General features: G+C 33.4%; 1 protein-coding gene across 2 annotated transcripts in view; it reads left to right on the top strand.

Annotated features, from left to right (window-relative positions):
* The window catches only part of MSR1 (macrophage scavenger receptor 1), a 234633-nt gene that overhangs the window by 160478 nt on the left and 52733 nt on the right, over positions 1-21422 (top strand). For both annotated transcript variants that reach the window (XM_012760365.3, XM_020282524.2), the window contains exons 2-5: positions 2890-2941; positions 13326-13432; positions 15730-15843; positions 20391-20803. In XM_012760365.3, coding sequence (XP_012615819.3) covers positions 13330-13432; positions 15730-15843; positions 20391-20803 — 630 coding nt within the window. In that variant the 5' untranslated portion in view covers positions 2890-2941; positions 13326-13329. The remainder of the gene's footprint in view (positions 1-2889; positions 2942-13325; positions 13433-15729; positions 15844-20390; positions 20804-21422) is intronic.

The raw sequence follows: 21422 nt of genomic DNA, 5'->3' as shown, positions 1-21422 counted from the left end.
CTCCTTGCTCATATACTTGTTCTCCTGTGAGAACTGAAGCACTATGCACAAGGCATTGACAAACGCATATAAGAAACATTCAGTTCTTTCGTAAAGATCTCGCATATATAAGTGTTTACAGTGACTCAGACAAAGAAGATAGAATGTTCCTTGCTTATACAGTTGTTCTTCTCTGAAAACAGAAGCACTATGTACAAAGTGTTGACAGCCACATGTAAGAAACATTCAGTTCTTTCGTAAAGTACTTCCATATATTAAGTGTTCACAGTGACTCAGAAAAAGATGATAGAATGTTCCCTTATATGGTTGTTCTATCTGAGAACTGAAGCACTATTAACAAGGTATTGACAAACGCATATAAGAAACAGTTCTTTCATAAAGAACTTCAGTATATAAATGTTTAGAGTGACTTGGACAAAGAAGATAGAAAGTTCCTTGCTATGTTGTTGTTGTTCTCTGAGAACTGAAGCACCATGTACAAGGTATTGACAAACGCATGTAAGAAACATTAAGTTCTTTCGTAAAGAAGTTCTATATTATAACTGTTTTGAGTGACTTATGCTGAGATAGACTGTCCCTTGGTTATAGACTTGTTCTTCTCTGAGAACTCAAGGACTACATGCAACGTATTGCCTAACCCTCCTAGGAAACATTCAGTTCTTTCGTAAAGTACTTCCATATATAAGTGTTGACAGTGACTCAGAAAAAGATGATAGAATGTTCCTTGGTTGTTCTTCTCTGAGTACTGAAGCACTACATACAAGGTATTGACAAACGCATATAAGAAACATTCAGTTCTTTGATTAAATCTCAGTCTTTTAGTGGGCCCACGTCACTGCATCGTGACTTTCACAAGTGTTTCTTGACTATTTCTTTTCTTTTTCTTTTTCCCTATCAAGTTGGATTGGAAGGCAGAAGGAACAAGATGACCTTTCCCCTAGACACATATATCCAACAACAAAAATAGTCATTGGGATGTAATCACATTAACTGTTAGCAAGGTGATTGATTATGCAGATGATCAAGAATGTGCCCAGGTTTGTTGTTAGTTTTATATATAACATTTCTGATGGCAAATTCATAGATCCCTGATAATACATCCACTTACCTCATATTGAGAAAAAATATATATATATATTGCCAAATTTTGAAATCAGAATGAGTTTGAATACTAGCTCTGATTTTGAGAAATTTACTTATTATTTCTAAGCATTAATTGCTTAATCAGGAAAATGACCTGGGAAAGCTGCTGTGAAATAAATGAAATGACAAATGTAAAGCCCCAATCCCTTAGACATTGCTTTTGTTCTTTCAATTAATCATTGGCTTGAACTAAACATTTTCTATGTGGTTCCTTGGTAAGATGTTCTTACACAGAGTAAGGCCTAATAGGTAATACCATGTTGCACAATACATTATCATACATATAAAACTATACATAACTGTATATAATAAATATATATAGCATATATTAGATTAGATGAAGAATGTGGCAGTCACCAAGAAGAGAACTGATTAGCAGAGTGGAAGTACAGACATATACAGAACAATATTATAGAGACATACTAGAAAGGGAGCTCATTCTGACAAAAAGAAAAGTCATTAGGATAGAATTTTGAAAACTCGATATCTCAGCTTGTTATTCCTAGAATCTGACTTTTCTAATCACATAGTATTGATAGGAGTATCCAATTTGATAATATATGAAGGGGTTCTTAAATGCCAGACTTTGTAAAAACCCCCAAAGGATTGTATTCTTAAACAACATGTAGATACAAGTAATTCTAAAGGAAATAGGGTAAGTTCTGTTCTTAGTCTTCAGTTCTTCTTTACTGAGAACTTGAGGACATTCAAAACCACTTAAACTACTGTGGCTAAGAAATGGCGAGTAGCATTCATGTTGGTCCAGGCTGCATCAACTTGTGATTCTACCTTGTTTTAAAGCAGCCTGGTTAGAACGTTTGCAGCTTGCTTTAATGCCTGTATTACTATTATATTAGCATTTTAGTGGTTACCTTAACAAGGGCTGTGAGATATGGTTACCTGGTTATCTTGTCTCTCTCAAACACAGCGCACCATTCTGCATTCTTTCTTCTAGGAATATTGTCTTCTGAGAGATGGTGCATGTGGCAATTTTGGCCATCTTTTTGTAGAAACTATGACCCTTTCTATTTATAGCCCCAAGAAGCACCTATGAGATATAAACTAATTGCCTTCTCCTAGAAGTATCAGTTGTTACATTAATGTTAGCTCAGTAATGTAATGTTGAATTTTTTTTTTTTTATGTGAGTCATTGTTCCTCTGACCCCATGCCTGCGACCCCTTCCCTCCACTACACTTCTGGGGAGATAAACAACTTCTTAGGTGCCAAGAAGATAAATAATGCTAATATCCGTAAAGAGAGAGCCAACATGTGCATTATTAGATCATTACTTTTACTAACTAGGCATTATATCCTTTCCTTGTGTGTTTTGTGTTTGAGGCTACAGATAAAGTTATAAGGGAAAAGGATGAAAAAATACAAATCACTTGAACATGGATTTTCCCCCCAACATTATATAATACGAAAGAAGAAATAATGGTAATTAATGAATGTTAGACAAGGCATACATAAGTCCCCCAAAAAGAAAAGATCAATCTGCCATGAATTCTGTGTGTTGTTTCAACAACCCTTGTTTCTTTTCCTTTTCACTTCTCTTTTTCTTTTTTAGCAGCCAAGATAGGAAGAGGAATGAGTTATCCAACAGATTTAGATTTTGCAAGCCTCTGCGTTGATGAGCATGATATTGAAAGACATTGTTAAGAAAGGTTTTCAACACACAAATGTGTCATTTCCTTTCTTCATGTGGCAGACCCTGAAATATTATGAGATAAAGGTTTTAGGTTTCAGTTGTAAAGGAGGGAAGTGGATAAATCAGTGCTGCCTTCTTTAGGACCAAAGGTAAAAAAGGTTACTTTGAATTTTTTGTTCCAGAATTGCTTCTAATGATTATATGTGTCTACTTTGTGTGTGTGTGATATGTGAGATATGTATGTATATAATCAATAATTTCTAGTAGAATATTTTATTCTAACATCAATAATTTGGTTTGGTTATTTTCAATTATAAAAATTAGGGATTTTTGCTAAATTTTCTGAGTGAAAAATGTTATATATGTGCATAAACATGGAATACACTAAGTCTTTGTAGTTCGAACTAATAAGAAATTTTTGTCATATAATTATCATACTTTGTTTAAATGTTGACTTTATTCAAAGTATAATTTAATATTTTGGTTATTTTCCTCTCCTTACTTTTCAAAAACATTTTTGGCTTTAACCTAATGCCTTCAATATCTTTACTTGCTCATATAGTAAATGTTGTCAGCATATCTACTATATGAGTTTCATTGAACTATAGGTGTGGAAGGAATACCAAGAGTAAAATACATTTACTGTCCTCAGGAAGTTCATATATACCCAAATACCTAAAGCATATACCCAAATAGGCATAATGTAATTTGAGCGTCTAAGTAGCATGAAAGTGCTCTAGATAACTACTATGGAAATATAAGAAAGGGCAAAATTACTGCAATGAGATAAATGACTATCCAAAAAAAGTCTTCAGGGAGATGCTAGAAGTGAGGTTGACCTTGAAGAATGGGTAGGATTTATACAGCATAAAATGGGATTGGCATTCTCATTGGCCATGAGAAAACCATGATAAAAAAAGTCATAGAAATGAGATTGTGAATGTTTTACATAGAGATTAGGAGTTTTATGTGGTAGTTAGGAGCTGATATTCTGAAAGGATACTGCCTGCCTGTGTTCAAATCCCTGCTGCCCTACTCCCTAGCTGTGTAATACTGACTAGATATTTGGGTATTTTAAGTCTTGGTTTCCTAACCTGTACAATGGAGAAAATACTACTGTATCCCTCATGGACCTGCTGTGAGGATAAAAGAAGAAAAATGCATATTTTTTAAAAATTGGCATTTTAAAATAAAAACCATTTGTTGAAGGTTTTTTTGTGTACCAGGAATCTTACAAAAAATATTTTTAAGCCTCATAATACTTATTTAAATTCATATTGTAATCCTATTGGACATGTAAAGAAACTGCAATTCAGAGAAGTTACAATATTTGCCCTTGATAATGGCATAGGTAATATTCCAATTCAGATTTCAGATTCAACCATTGATCCTCGTTCTTATTTGCTACCAAGGTTGAGTATCAGTGACATCAGGCACAACATGGGTGTCCCCATTTCTTACAAGAATCCTTCTGACAGACAGATTCCTTAAACACAGAGCTATTGGTTTCACAAATCATGTTATTTTTCATTTTCTATACATTTTCAACTATTCTTACACATATCAAAGTTTTTATTTTTAAATAGCAAAAGAATATTTCAAGGTTACTATCTACTCCACATCTTAAAGATGAGATTGACTGTAAGAATATGATGACAAATTTAAGTAGGGAGCAGTCTTATAAGAAAGAATATACATCAAATATGAAAAGACAGATGGTAAATAAATGTTATGTATAAAGGGTTTATTCACACACACACACACACACACACACACACACACACACACACACAAAAGAAAGCCACCCTGGGGATTTATAAACAATGAATATGAATAGACAATAACCCAAGAAGAAAAATAAACGACAATTACATGGAATATCTCTTCTACATTAATAATAAAAGAATGAAAATGAAAGCCACCTTGAGGTATCATTTAACTCTTTTCAAAAATCTAAATTATTCTAAAATAAACTTTATTACCCAATAGTGGTGAATTTGGTTCAAAATTGCCATATTTATATATGACTAGAATATTTAAAAATACATATGATCTTTTAAAAGAACACTAAGGCGGTAGCTACCAAGAAGTGCAAAATAGCTTTCCTTTTGCCTGGTAATTTGATATTTGGTGAATAATCCTGAGGAAACATTTCAAAAGAGTAAAGCTAAATTATGAAAATATTTACAACATCATTATTTATATTAGTGAAGCATGGCCCTCCAAAAAAGGGGCAAATTAAAAAGAAAAAATACTATTATAAGAAAATGGCTATATAAATAAACATATACTTGATGAATTATTATGTAGCTCATCATTTCAAATTTGAAAAAATCATTTGTAGTAAAAAAAAAAATACTTAGATGATTTTAAGGGAAATATGTTAAGACCAAATGATAGGCACAAAATTAATTATGCAACATGTATAAAAACTCAAGTTTCACAGGAAAAATAAAATATTCTTTCTCTATTTTAGGTTGATAGGATGACAGAAATTTTTTCCTAAATTACAATGTTTTTTTAATAGTAGAAACAAAAAAAATAAAGAATATGGTTGCAAACAAGTTAACCTTAAAATTCTTTTATTATTATTTTCTTGCTGTAGCTTCTGTAAACTTTTCACCCACTGTATAAAAAGCTGATATTACAGAAATGTGTTTCACTTCTCATGAGAGTGTGCTTTTAGTAGATTATACGAACACAAAAGATTTCACAATCCTTGGATAGTACATTGACATTTGGTAGGAAAAGTAATTTTGTATGAAGTTACTCTTTCTCCTAACTTTGGAAATGATATTTAAAGGCACATTTAAATGATGTAAATTGTTCACTGGCTGTGAACAATTTACAAAGTCTCACCTGTGCAGATACACTAACATTACTAAACTATTACAGAGATCGTAACCAGATTAAACAGCTGAAAAAAATTTGGAAATTCTAATAATAAATGTCCTTGAGGCAAAGTGGAGATATTGAGGACAATCTTTTTTGTTTCACTTTGCTAGTTACATACAATTCAGAGAGAAACATTTTAGCTTCCAATGTGTAACAGAATTTTTTAAATCCCCACATTAATGAAATACAAACTTTTCTTGAGGCATAACCCAAGATATAAAATCCAGTCAGCTTGAAAAATATTTTGCCTTTCCTTTATTTATGTCATTTTAAATACTGTATTGTGTGTGTAGTGAACACCTGCAGGAACTCTCTGGTTGCTGAACCAAAGAGGTAAAAACTCCATATCATGGATCTAACTTGGATGAAAGAAAACAGACAATTGACAAGGTCAATAAGGAAAGTGGATTTTGTGCTAGAAGGTGATATGTTTTGGGGGGTGGGGGTGGGGGTGGGGGAGGGAATCAAGCCAGAAGGGGAACAAGAAGTCAAAGAGGCAGGTTGTAAGTTGAAATCTGATACTCAGGAAAGGTCTCCTTTCTTGAGAGTGAGATTTTAAGTGAGAACCTAAGTGAGATGGGAAGTCACTTAGGGGTTTTAAACAGGGAAGTGACGTGACCTCACTTACTTTTTAAGAAGATCCCTGTGGAGGCTGTGTGGAGAATGAAATGGAGGGTGTTAAGAGTGAAGTTGGTAGGGATAGGCAGGGAGCAATTAAAATAATCAAGGTGAGAAAGGAGGTGGGCTTAGACAGGACAGCCCCAAGGGAGGTGATGGGAAGCTGTCACTTCTCCATAGGATTTGAGAACAAACCAACAGGATCTCATAGCAGATTGTATGTGAAAGATGGGGGTCTTTCACATACAATCTGCTATGGGGGGTCAAGGAAAACCCCCAGGCTGGGGCCATATTGGAAATCTTAGTAGAGATGTTGTCAGGCAGTTGCATGTATGGTCTAGAGTTGAAAGAAGAGGTCTGATCAAGAAATAAAGATGTAAGAGTCATCAGCCTTCTAGGTTGTATTTAAAGCAATAAAACTAGTGAGATCACCAAGAGAGTGAATATAGAAAGAGAAAAATGAGGATGAGAACTGAGCCCTGGCTCACTCCCATGTTGAGAGAGGTTGGGGATCTGAGGAGGAATAGCTGGGAAAAATAGAGCCCCTCTCATTTTACTGTCTCAGTGGAATCATCAGTATCTCTCTTCCCAATAGAAAAGCATGAACATGAGCAGATTTCAGATTACACTCAAGGCCTTTCATTTTTATTCTTTGACTACCTGTTGATCTCTCAAGAGCTCGCTTCTAGTTCTACCACATGAGAAAAACAGCTCCAATTCTGTGTCCCAGGTTATGGGTGTCCTTGCGTATGTAGAAATTCTTTTTTCTTTTCCATGACCACTTCTTGTTTTTATCCTGCAGTGTCAACAAAATTCTTTCTTGTTTTTTGTACTGTGTCTTCTTCTTTTGCTCGCCCAATAAATATGTTCGCTCTCAAGCTTATGTCTTTTGTCTTTTTCTTTCCCTGAAAAAATATTTTCCAGTGTTTGATTTTTTTTTTTCCTCCTGGTCTTTGTGAAAGTGCTGTGTTTTGATGTTTGTTAATTCATTCTTTTAATTGCCTCTTCTTAATGCCCTTGGATTTACCTTTTAATTGCTTACCCCATTGGTACTACTATAGATGCTTCGCTGGGGTAGATAAAAATGAGCTGAAATCCAAAAATTGGGATAGAGTGAAAGAAATGGATCCAAGAAAGTCAGGGTTTGTGCTGCCTTGGATATAGGTCCTATAGGTGAGTGTAGTCTAGAATAAAGGCCTGGCTTCTGGTTTGAGTAACTGTGTCTTATTAGCATATACCTGACTATATTATGTATTCTCCTATGCAATAAGTAAATAATAATAACAAATTATAATAGTAAATAGCTATAAATGGATGATATGCCAACATTGAAAATCCTGGAAAAAGAAAAATTAGGTTGATGTAGAGAATGTACCATTGGAGCTAGTTGTATTACTAAAAAAGAAAAAACTAATTTTGTATCTGAGTAGTATATATCAGCTTGGTCAGCCAATAGGTAGTTCAAGCCATGGAAATAGACAGGATTCCCAGAGAGAGAATGAAGACTAAGAAAAAGAGGGTAACCACAGAAAATGATGTCAGCCATCATATGACAGCACCATATATGATTAACCTAATATTTTTTGTTCCTGGAAAAAATAAATATCAGTATCTCATGTAGTTCATGATTAACTGACTCCTGCATTACATTTCCCTAGAGAACAAACAGAACATCCCAGGATGTGCCCGTGTAGCTAGAGGGCAATATTTTTTCATTCATCATTCCATTCAGTATATTTTAGTTGTCATCTCCCTTCCAGCCCTCTACACTTGTCAGCTGTGTCATATAGAGCAAATATGGTCATCAAACTAAGCCACTTGTAGACATTTACTAGAGAGTTTTCTTTTTTCAAAGTTTAAATAAATCTGCTCTAAGAAGCAAGAGTTAAAAATACAATAATCTACAAAATATTTATTATGATCTCTATAAGCTAAATAAAGACAGATCAAAGATTAGAGACTTAAGAAAAGCAAGATTGAATCTCATCTCTATTTTAGGGTGAAAAGGAGAAGAGCAAAATGTTTAGTAAACAATATATATTGTGTCATGAATAATATTAATCCAGATTGCTATTGCCAAAGCAAAGAATAATTCTTTACTGATGTGTATAGATAAAGGCTAAAGTATTGTATTTTGAGTAGGTTGTGAAAACCAGATCAGGATTATCCATCAGAAAAATGAAAGAAGAAATTGATGAATATGATGCTACCAGCTATATGCCACTCCAGCCTCCTCTGCTGGGTCCTATGCCCAGAGCTCTTTCTTCAATGACGTTGATCCAGTCTAAGTACCTTTTCATGCCTTTTTACATGGTACTTTCCATCATGGAATAATCCTCTTACTCCAAATTTGTGCTCTTTTCTTTTCTTTTTTGAGATGGGTCTTGCTATGTTTCCCAAGTTGGTCTCCCAACGCCGGGGCTCAAAGCAATCCTCCTGCCTCAGCCTCCCAAGTAGCTGGGACTACAAGTGCACGCCACTGTGCCCTCTGCTCATTTTTCAAAGCCCTGATTAAATGTCATCTTCTTTGTGTTTCTGCCTTGACTACCCACTTTCCCCAAAGAGTTAATCACTCTTCTTTTGTCCTATGCCTGTACATTTTATGTATTTATGTCATACTTCCACGTAATTATTTATAAAGCTTTCAGTCTTCTGTATTAGTGGACAAGATCTTTGGTGGTTTGGTGGTTGAGAATATTCCATACACATTGATCTTGACATCCTAATAACTTTCACAGTGCTTAATATAATAACTCAATAAAATGACGTGATATAATGATTGAGTGAGTATGTGAATAAAAATAACATTTATGTTACTTTATTATGGCCAAGAGTAGATCATTGAATTACCATTCTGGAATTGTCATTTTTATCTTCTCTATAAAATAACAAAATGCTTAATTTTTGTTGTAAGAAGCATTCATATAGACCTTAAAGGGCTAAAAACACAGGGAGTGATTTGAGAGATATTTCCTCAAACAATTTGAGAAATCTGCATTGTTGCTGAAGCTCATGAAGATATTTTTTTTTTCCACGAAAACAAACGTTCATTAAAAGCATGTAGATTCAGATGGCTCCAGGCAAATATCACAGAGCATGATACAGTTTCTGTTTCTCTGTCTACATTCAGGAACCATGTTGAACAGTGGTTCTCAAAGAGGGCTGGGTGTTTGAAAATACATGGGGATGGGCTTTTGGCAGTGTGGTTTGCAGAATACAATAGTTAAAGGACATTATTGACATTTAGAGGGTGACAACCTGGGTTGATAAATATCCTACACCACCAAGACATCCCAGATGAAAAAAGTATTGTCCTAACCAACAGTCTAGTAATGTTTCCCTAAGAACTGCAATGGGTTGTGGCCAAAACTGGTTGCCAAGTAGGCCCAACAAAATGAAAACAAATGCAAAAATAGGCTAGAGTGTTTCTGTGTCTCAACAGCATAACAGTAACCCAGGCCTAAGATTTGGTTCAGGTCCGAAGAAGCTATCAAAAGAAGAATGTAGAATGGAAAAGAAAAAAATCTGAATTATTAATAAAACTTATTTTTCTAAGAATTTCTCTGTCAGAATCAGCATACCTTTTGGACTATTCTCCAAACATTCATCTTATGTAAAAGACAAAAGCAAAACTAATATATGAAACGAATGTCTTACGAAAACCAAATCTGATCATTCATTCAACAAATATTCATTAAGTATATTCTGTGTTCTGGGTTGCTTTAGGCTCTGGTGATATAAGGTGAACAAAAACAGACATGATCCCTGCTCCTTCATAATTTACTCTACAGATGTTTATCAGCTTCAAAAGATTTCACTTTTTTGCATAAACATTCCTACCTAGTAGAGTAGATGAATGATGAGTAATTACTCATCTCTATTACAGAGAGAGCAATCTCAGATGTTACCTTTGCATTTAAGTGAAAATGGAGTCAAAGTATCCTAAATATGAGGACCAAAGTCATAGTCAAATATAGAGAGAAGGGATCATTAGGCCACCAGAAAGAAAAAGATTTCTAGTTCCAGTCATACACTGCGTAAAGATCTTTCTCCTTAAATAGACTGCACATAAAACAGTGATCCCATAATAATATAATGGAGCTGAAAAATTCCGATGGCCTAGTGACATTGTAGCTATTGTAAGGGCATGGTATATCACATTACTCACATGTTTGTGGTAATGCTGGTATTAGATAAACAAACCTGCTCTGCTACTCATATGACAGTCTAGCACATACAATTATGTACAGTACATAATACTTGATAATAACAAAGGACTATGTTACTGTTTTATGTATTTACTATACTTTTTATTGTAGCGTTTACTCTTTCTACTTATTAAAAAAAAAGTTAAGTGTAAACCAGCCTCAGGCAGGTTTTTAGTAGGTATTCCTTAAGAGGGTATTATTATCATAGGAGATGGCAGCTCCATGTGTTTTATTGCCCCTGAAGACCTTCCAAAAGTGGGAGAAGATGTGGAGGTGGACGACAGTCATATTGATGATCCTGACCCTTTGTTTGCTTAGGCTAATGTATGTGTTTGCATCCTCATTTTTAACAAAGTTTATAAAACAAAAAAATTATAAACTTTATAGAATAAAGATATAATAAGAGACAATATTTTTGTCTAAGTGTTACTATAAAAGTCGAAACTTTTAAAAAAAGTTTATAAAGTAAAAAAGTTACAGTAAGCTAAGGCTAATTTATTGTTGAAGAAAGAAAACTAGGGGATGGGCAAATTCACACACCTAACAGATGCTATCTGGGGAATGGACACACTTGTAGCTCTGACTTGGGTTATGCAAAGGGAATTTATATAACCAAAGCATTTGTAGCCCTGTAATACTCTGAAATAAAAATATGTATATATATTTTAAAAAAGAGAAACAAAACTAGGTCTTTAAAATAAATTTAGTGAAGCCCAAGTGGATAGTGTTTATAAAGTCCACAGTAGTGCTCAGCGATGTCCTTGATCTTGACATTGACTCACCTCTCACTCACTGACTCCCCCAGAGCAACTTCTAGTCCTGCAAGCTTCATTCCTGGAAAGTGCCCTATCCAGGTGTATCATTTTTAAATCTTTTATACCATACTTTTACCATACCTTTTCTATGTTTAGATATGTTTAAATACACAAATACTTCCCATTGTGTTACAACTGCCTACAGTATTCAGTAACGTAACATGCTGTATAGGTTTGTAGCCTAGGAGCAACGGGCTATGCCATACAGTCTAGGTGTGTAGTAAGCTATACCATCTAGGTTTGTGTAAGTGCACTCCATGTTGTTTGTACAATAATGAAATGATGCATTTCTCAGAACATATCCCTCTCCCTAAGCAACACATGACTGAACATACCAGGTCTATATGAACACATTCTCCATGGGCTCATCTTCTACAAACTGAGTTTAAAGCTAAAAAGCTTTACTACATAGCCCCAATTACTTTAAACTATAGTTTTAAAATGAATTTAGCTTAAGTTTTATTGTCAGCTCAGTTTTTTAAATTATTGGCTTGTTTTTTCATTTAGTTTGCTTGGTGAGTGAAACTGTTATACAAATCTAAAAATCGAGAAAATTAAAGGGGAACAAATGGAAGGAGAGTCTAGATCTGAATGATCCAATTTGGCTTCTTACAATAGTCAATTTTCCCAGATAATTGTTTATTTTTTATACTTTTCCTCTACCTGAGAAAACAAGATTTAGGTCCTGTACCTATCTCACTTCATTCTCTTCCTCCACAATGGTCAAATCCTTTAAAGAAAACAGTCCTTGGACAGATCTACATAAGATTCATGGAAACCAATTCTCAGAAATGATGCATGTACAAATATTGGCATTGCAAACTGCCAAAAAAGACTCTCCTTAGTAATATTTTAAAAAATATATTGGCAAAAGTTGAGTCACAGCCTTCCATGGCATTGCCTCTCCCCAAAGCAGAATGAACATGTTTGCATATGAGTGATTACCCTTCATTTCCTGGACTGAACTTGAGTTTGGTGTCCTAGAGCTACCAGTGTACTCAGTTAAAACCATGCTGAGTTAAAACTCAGCATTAGAGAAAATAAGAAATGATCAGAACAGTTGGCTTCATGCTAAATTTATCCATCAAATGGACTGAACCTTGTCCAACAACAAAAAATATCATGTGATTTCTTTTTATGGAAAATATTCTTAAAATGTAGTCCTCAGACTAGCTGCATCATCTCTTGAGAACTTGTTGGAATTGCAAATTGTTGACCTCCACCCCAAATATCAGAAACTCTTGGGGTGAGGTCCATCAATCTCTTTTGATCAAGCCTTTCAAATGATTCTGATGCATGTTAAAGAGACATAAGCATATTGAGTCACAGATTATAAATTGTGCTTAAAAAGGTATAAGGACATATTTGTGTTGCTGCCAGTGTATAATGAGAATGAGAAAAGCCCTGGAAAAAGAGAGAGAGAATTGAAGAGAGAAAGAGAAGAAGAAGAAGTAGAAGAAAACTTTTCCTTCTTGATCTAGCGACTAGATTAGATTTTCTTTTATCTTTCTAAAGTGATAAACAAATGTTTTGGCAAGGAAAAACCGGCTCATGAAGCTATGTTTAAAACATTCAATCCAAAATCATGAGGAAAGATCACAGGAAATATTTATTTCAAATGTGTACAACTGTTTGTTCTAGGGAAATTTTTGTCTTTTCAGCGAAACAGTTATTTCTGTCAGTTGCAAAATATTTTCTTTTTTAGCTCTCTTCCCACATTCAAAAAAAAAAAAAATACGCATCTACAAACACAGACATACATTTGTACCTAGAAAGATCCATGAGTAGGTTCTACCATAAATTTGTCTTTTTACATTAAAATTTAAAACATATGGGTAAGTTTAATATGTTGCTATATATGGCAGATTTATAAGTTTAATTATACTTATTTCTTTTTTTAAATTAACTTTTATTTATACATTTCAATGTGAAACATTATGCTAAAGGGCCTTGGCCATTCCATATGGAACTAATATATTTTTCCTTGTGCTTGACAGAACTATGGAACAGTGGAATCGCTTTCAGGATCAACAGGAAGACAATGACAGCTGCACAGAATCTGTGAAATTTGATGCTCACTCAATGACAGCTTTGCTTCCTTTGAGTAAGTAGAAAGCCATGGAGATTATTCTTAAGAGTTATTGACAATATATACAATTATAGTCTTGAGACTTACCTTAAATGTGTACGGATGTTAAAATAAAACTTATCTGATATATAGATCTACTTCTCTTTGGGGATAGAATAGAAAATAAGCTACAATTATATGAAATTGACTAAGCCTATAGTATCAATCAGATCCTCTGATTTCCCAGCCACAGGTCCTAGAGATAACTATGATCTTAGCACTATGAACTAATAATTGAAAATCATGGGCAGTAGATGCCTGTGTTAGTTTTCTAGGAGTATTGTAACAAATTATCACAAATTAGGTAGCTTAAAACAAGAGGAATGTATTCTCTGATAGTTCTGAAGTGTCACAGTCCGAAATCAAGGTGTCGTGAGGGACATGTGGCCTTTTGAAGGCTCTAGAAAAAAAAAAAACAACACTTCCATGTATCTTCCCAGCTTCTAGTGGCTCCTGGCCATTCTTAGTGTTTCTGGGCTTGTAGCTCCATCTCTGTAACCTCTGCTGTCTTCTTCACATGGTGTTCTCTTTGTAACTATGCATTCTTTTCTCTTTTTATAAAGACACCAGTCACTGGATTAGGGTCACCCTCATCCAGTATAACCTCATTTTAACTTGATTACATCTGCAAAGACCCTGTTTCCAAATAAGATCACCTTCACAGGTATCTGGGGTTAGAATTTTACCATATCTTTTTAGGGGACATAACTCAACCCACAACTGTGCTGGAACAGATGTTTGTATAGGTTACAACATGAGCTCAAATGAAACAATACTCAGCTGTATCTGAACGGGGTCATTTTAGACGGCAGGATACAAATACTTACAATTCTGCTAAAACCTTGAAGCATAAAAACCTGTTACCAAGGGGATGGGTGGAGAGAAAGGGGTCAGAAAGACATTTCAGTTAGAACAAACAGTGTACACAAAACTAAAGGGTCAAACATGAGTTCTTGCATAGGCGAACCTGGAATGTAGATCTCAATCTCAGGGCATGGTGGATCTCGTGTACTGTGCAAAGGAGGGGTGGGGGTATGTGCCATCAGTGAGACACATGTAAAAGAGATAAGAGTTAAGAATGAAATAGAAATGAGGAGAGACTGAAGAAGGAAGCATTGGGAGCAAAGAAAAGGCAACAGAAACATTTGAAAGCAACGAAAACATTTGAAATTTATTTGCAAGATAAAATACAAAAAAAATTGTTATTATAAATTAGAATGAGGGAGATGATTGATAATTTTTAGACTTACTCAACCTGATGGATGGCATATCCTATCTTGCTTTTATTATGGGTTGTTCTTGTTCTTTTTCCTTCAATCTTTTCTTCCCTTTTCTTTACATTTTAAACATTTTCTCTTGTTTTCCTTTTAATTAAGAACATTATTGGAAAATGATCTAAATTTTCTTTTTAATTTAGGAGTTTGGAACCTGAAAGCAAAATTTACTTCTTTTTTATTGAGCAATAAAAGCAATGGCCACAGAGAAGAAATTTTTAATGGGCTTTTAAGTTTTAAAGTTTCATTCACCTAATCAGAGAAAGACCTTTCTTATCTACTATGTTTCCTCCCTGCATTGATATCCTCTACAACTAGCATCCCATTATATGAGTCATCCTTCTATAGAAATGCACAGGACTAAAAGGTTATTGTTATTAATGTGTTCTGAAATGCCCAGAGGATGGGCTTCATTGATCCATTCTAAAGTTTAGTCAAAATATGAATCAATTTTTTGGTGTGTTTTTTTATATTGTGTTCAAATCATAAGAGATAACCAAATGCAAAATTCCTGAGATGGACTTGGAAAAGAACAATATTTTTGCATAATAGTTATCAAAAATAAATATTTCTTATCTGATTTAAAAATATGAACATTATACATTTTCATGAGAAATTTTACTTTCACTCATAACATATTCTCATGTAAAATACATAGAAGAATAAAATTTGTATTTGCATATGTCAGCATCAATATTACAATTACAAATTGATCCCAAAAAGTGAGACAAACACAATTTGTACTGGATAGTGCCTTTCTCATGGATGTTTAGTGAATGAATAAATAAATCAAATGTCTGTAGTCATACCTGTCTTGGCTTTTCCTATAACTTTCCTTTTGCTTCCTACTGGATAAATGAGAACCTATTTTTTTTTTTTTTTGGCCCTCTTTTTATTCTAATAGGCTTAGTAGTAACAATGTAATTGGAGATTACAAAAAAAAAATTTAAATAAGAAGAGTAAGTTTTCTAATAGTAGGCTGGGCTTTTGCTTTTTTAGATCCTAAAAATGGCCCCACCCTTCAAGAGAAATTGAAGTCCTTCAAAGCTGCACTGATTGTCCTTTATCTCCTTGTGTTTGCAGTTCTCATACCTATCATTGGAATAGTGGCAGGTAAAGTATTCTCGTGTTTTAAAACTTAGCAATTCACCCCATGATTTATTTATTGCAAAGCAAAAAAGAAGCATTCAATCTTTTGTATATGGTAGATTCATAAAGAAAACTTTCTATTACAAAGTATAATATAAATTTATTAAATTAAAAATAGATTCTGAAAAGTTTACTAGAAACTCATAGATTTTTTTTTAAATTAGAAAAAAAGAAATATAATGGAAAAAAGAAGAGTAAGATAAAAATAATAGGTATATAAAAGTAATGCCAGGCACAGTGGCTAATGACTATAATCTTAGCACTTTGGGAGGCTGAGGTGGGAGGATCACTTGAGGCCAGAAGGTTGAGACCAGCCTGAGCAAGAGTCAGACCCTGCCTCTATAAAAAGTCACATGGTGGCATGTGCTTATAGTCCCAGCTACTCAGGAGGCTGAGGCAGGAGGACCACCCAAGCCCAGGAGTTTGAGGTTGCTATGAGGTATGATGACTCCACTGCACTCTAGCCCAGGTAACAAAGTAAGATACTATTTCAAAAATAAAATAAAATTTAATTTAAAAATAAAAGTAAGATGGAAAGGATTAAGCTCTTTAAAATATATATTATTTTCTAAAGTCCTCTGTACTTCTAGTGGTGGGCCACAAATTTCATGATAAGCATTCTAGTTGCTAATTCTGAAGATATAGCATGATCACTTACATTAACATCTGCTAAGGGGCAGTCGAAGGGAGTATTCCAACAAAGAGCCAAAATCCCACTAAGAAAGGAATGATAATAAAGACAACAACAAGTATAAAAGTACCTGGCATTTTTGAGCATTTATAATATTCAGGCACTGGAGTATAAGATTTCAATAATTATCTTAATACATCCTTATAATTAATCTCTGAACAAACACTGTAATTATGCTCATTATCCACACAAGAAAATGGAGACTGCCCAGTAATGGAGCTGGAGTTCCCATCCATGACTTCTAAATCCTAACCTCTGTGGTATATTGTCTCCCAAAGTAATTGAGTTTTTACACAAAAAATACGGTTGGCCAATAAAAACAAACAAACGAACAAAACAAAGTCACCACCGAAAAAGATTTTCCACAGGTAAAAACTAACTCTTATTTTGGCCATTAAATAGAAATAAAATTCTAACCATACAACCAAGCCAACCAAACTACAGCCATCTAAGTAAAAGGACCTGATGTGTCTGGCGTTAATCAACTTTGTGATGACCAAAGTTTTCTGTATGTTGTTTGTGTATATGCTTATCTGTAGTGTCAAATGCGTAACTGAAAGATGCTTCATTGTTGGTTATAAGCCAGTTAGAATTTAGGTAAATTTCATCACTTTTATACAAACCACAGCCTGCAGAGCCAACCTCAGGGTGTGTAGCTTCTCACAAGCCCAGTAGTAGTAGAATACAGACAGAAGTCTAAAAACAATTCAAAATTCTAATGAAGTTCAGAAGATTGACAAGAAGCTAAAAATGTTCCATTCTGATAAGTTCACATTAGTACCAAAGTCAACGGAATTTGGAACAGACCTTACCATGTCTATCTTGACTTTATAATAAATAATTGACAATCCATGTACAACTTTAAGTTGAAGATCAGAATATTTTCAAGAAACTAAAGCACAAAATCTATACCTCCACTTGACATAAAAATTATAAATGTAGGCAAAATATAGCCCTAAAATGATAGAATATGAATTAATGGGTGAAATAAACTGCTGTACATTAAAACTCTATTTAACATAAAGTGTATTAGCTATTAAGAGATATTTTCTTAACTATATAATTTATTAACTATATAATTTCTTAACTATAATTTGCTGTATATGCTACTTTTTCTTAAAGAAGCTGCTGAAACACTCTCAGAGTGTAACACCATAATATAATAATATACAATCTAGAATTAATGTATATAAATTGTTACTAAAATGCCAACAATTATTTAGCTAAAAACAATGTAAATTTGGAGTAGGCAAAAAATACTACCAACATGAAAGAGTAAATATGATCTGTGGAATCAAATATAACAATTATAACCCTCCTCTATGTGTTCACAGGCCATGAAAATTTGTCTCCTTTTATATGTGAAATAGAAACATCACAAAATGCCATCTCTTCAGTAAAAACAAATGAGCTTTTGAATATAAACTCTGGCATTCTTTACTTAGATACAGGATAAAGAATTAAACATTTTTCAAGAAAAATTAGTTTTCATTTAGGGCTTGGTGAAACTAGCAATTCTGTTTTTGAATCTATTAGCAAAATGTACATTTTATTGTCAACTAATATTTAACTTGCCAAATTAAAAATTTTTGATCAGATGACTTTGGTCAACGCAGGTCTTTTCTTTACATAGTGTGAAAAATATTTGTTTCTAATGAAGGTAAAATTATATTGTTGAGTAATTAGAGCCTTGTGCCTAGTAAAATAAAGCACAGACACTACTGTGTTCATGGAAACATCCCACGCCAGAAAAATTTTTATGTCACACAATGTTCTTATGTCCAATTTATTGATAAATTAAGAAATATAAAATAACATACATTCAATACAGTCTGTTGCAGATCACATCAAAATCTTGTAACACACTTTATTATTTCAATAAGCAAACATTAAAGGTATACAACCAGAAAAAATACAATATCATACACTTTTTAAAATTGGAATCTAATGGCATATATTATACAATATTTATTCTGAATATACTAATAGCTGCAATAGTAAACATCATCTGTTAAGTAAAAGTAGTGAATAAAGTAGACTCTCTAGCTAAGATCTTTCATGTATACCCTTTAGAGTTAATAGAGTTTTCATATGTGTCTATTTATATGCTATGTGATTTCTATATCTCATGCTTAGCATCACTGTTCATGTAATTATTACTTTTACAAATTGAGGACACCTAAGCAAAGAGAGGGATAAGTAACTTGCCCAGAGTAAAACTGAGGAGGGAAACTACATTCTAGAATCAGGCAGCTTGGTCATGTGTGAACACCAAGCTCTTATTTATAGCACAGATACCCTGAGGGGTAGAACTAAATGTTTTTCTTGTGTTATCTCATTTAATCCTCAAAAATGTATAAAGTTGTACCATTACCATATCACTTTTATTAATAAAACTGAAAAATTCAGGTATAGCTGTATATATAGATATATTTTTGAACAATATGATGTTACTCTTTTTATTGCTCTATAATTGTCAAATATGAAAGCCTTATGCATTTAGATAAAGGTATAATATATTCAGGTATATAAAGATATGGCAAGCTAAAAATATTAACCATTACTGAAGAGTGATAAAATCATGTTTAACATTTTCTTTATTGCGTATTAGTATTAGTTTTATCTGAAAAGTTAATGTTTATGCTTTTTATTTTTTGAAACTATAAAACATATTCCTCTAGATTGTTTCAGGAGGATAATTGGCTTATTTAGAGAACATATGCTCATTTGGAAATATGTGTCAGCAGCTCAGTATGTTCCCAAAATACCATTTAATAGAATTTTTTCTTCAGGAAATAGTTAATCGCAAGATTATTCATCAAAACATTGAATTGTTGCTGAAAACAGAAGCAAACTAAGTGTAGGGGCTTTGTTAAATAAATCTGGTATATCAATACTTAGAATACAATGTATTTTTATAGAATAACATTAAATCATATGAAAAAGTAGTTATGATATAGCATAAAATTAAAAAGTAGTTTCCAGATTGTATATAAAATAAAACTTTTAGAATAATTATATGATAGTAGAAACATAATAGATTTAAATATATGATAGTAGAAACATAACATTACACTAAAATGTTAAGAGTTTAACCCAGGATGGTGAGATTCATGGTATATTATTTTTTCTTATTATCTACATTTTCTAAATTTTCTGCTATAAATATATATTTTAAAATAGGTAAGGAGGAGTCTTTTAAAGTGAAAAATATTTATTTGCCCAATTTCCTGATCTCACAACTGTGAATTATGCTTGTATGAAATGAATGACAATTGTATGAATTGTATGACAATTCTTGGCAGCTTAAGTGAGAGGATGAAGAAGATAAACCAATAATTTATCCATATCATGGATGACACCACTATCTTACCACATATTGTTTTTGTCATCATCATTATAATTGACATATTCAACATGCATACGTCATAATTTGTATTACGCGTTAGCTCATTTTATTCTAACAACAATCCTATGAAGTAAGATACAATGCCTTTCATGATCTATAGAATTTTCCCTAACTGGCAAAGCCAAATTCAATGGCCAAGGAGTTTCAAATAAGCAGAAATTCAGAAACCATGATGTAATCCTGGTATAAATTTTACTGTAAAGCAGGAAAGAGATTCTGTGTGTTTCTGAGCTATATACCCCATGAGGGCCACACGTTGTATATTTAAAATAAATACTTGATTTAGTCTGGCATTCAAAGTGTTGGCATCAAATGGAATGAAATGAATAGAATGGAATGATACGGAATGGAATGGTGTGTGTGTTTAAGGACACAAGCCATGACTTGGTTTGTTTTTACTTAAACATGCAGCTCAGCTCCTGAAGTGGGAAGTGAAGAATTGCACAGTTGGTTCAGTTTATGAAAATGGTATATCTCGAAGTCTCACAGGAAAAGGAAATGGCAGTGAAGAAGCAGCGAGATTTCAAGAAGTTGTTACGGAACACATAAGCAACATGGAGAAGAGAATCCAGCGTATTTCAGATACAGAAGCCAATCTCATAGATTCAGAGCGTTTCCAAAATTTCAGTGTGACAACCGATCAAAGATTTAGTGATGTCCTTTTCAAGCTAAGTACCTTGGTTTCCTCGGTCCAAGAACATGGGAATGAAATGGATGAAATCTTCAAGTCCTTAATAAGTCTGAATACCACATTGCTGGATTTGCAGCTCAAAATAGAAAGGCTGGATGGCAAAATCCAAGATAATACGATTAAACAACAAAAGGTAAGAGTTTTTGCATTGGAAGGTCACATGCTGGAATTGAATATATCCAGAACCTGTCTCCTCAGGCAGTCAAGGAAAGCAAAAATTGCGAACTCTATTTCAACATCATCCTGTTTACCCTAATTTCTCTGACAGTCTTACCAAAAGTTTTCAAATGGATTTACCTAGTAACTTCTCCAGACTACCAGAAAAATGCGAAATTTTTTTCCCATTGGATTTAGACTCTCAAAAGGTATTCTTATTTTATAAATCCTGTTGAGGTGTCTTATTATACTCTCTAAACTAGTTATAATTGTTAGATTATCTTAACAGATCTGAAGAGATAAGCACTCTATATTTGTGAATTTTACAACAGATTCAATATTTCTTCACCATCAAAAAATGGAAACTTATGTACCTGGATTTTTTCCAAAATATAAATTTTAAAATAATTTATTTTGCCACTTCCAAGAGGCATACATAAGATGTTATATATATAAATACTATATAAAGAATTAAATTTTGAACAGTGCATACATATTATCATCATGGTATCATCATAGAATAATAACGTATACTTGTTAGCATCATAGGATCAAATCCACATTAAGTTTTCTACTTCTGTGTGCATAATCGTTAA

The sequence above is a fragment of the Microcebus murinus genome, chromosome 24, assembly GCF_040939455.1.
Source record: "Microcebus murinus isolate Inina chromosome 24, M.murinus_Inina_mat1.0, whole genome shotgun sequence".
Lineage (NCBI taxonomy): Eukaryota > Metazoa > Chordata > Mammalia > Primates > Cheirogaleidae > Microcebus > Microcebus murinus.
Note: the sequence above shows the minus strand (reverse complement) of the source record. Positions and strands in the feature narration are given on the sequence as shown.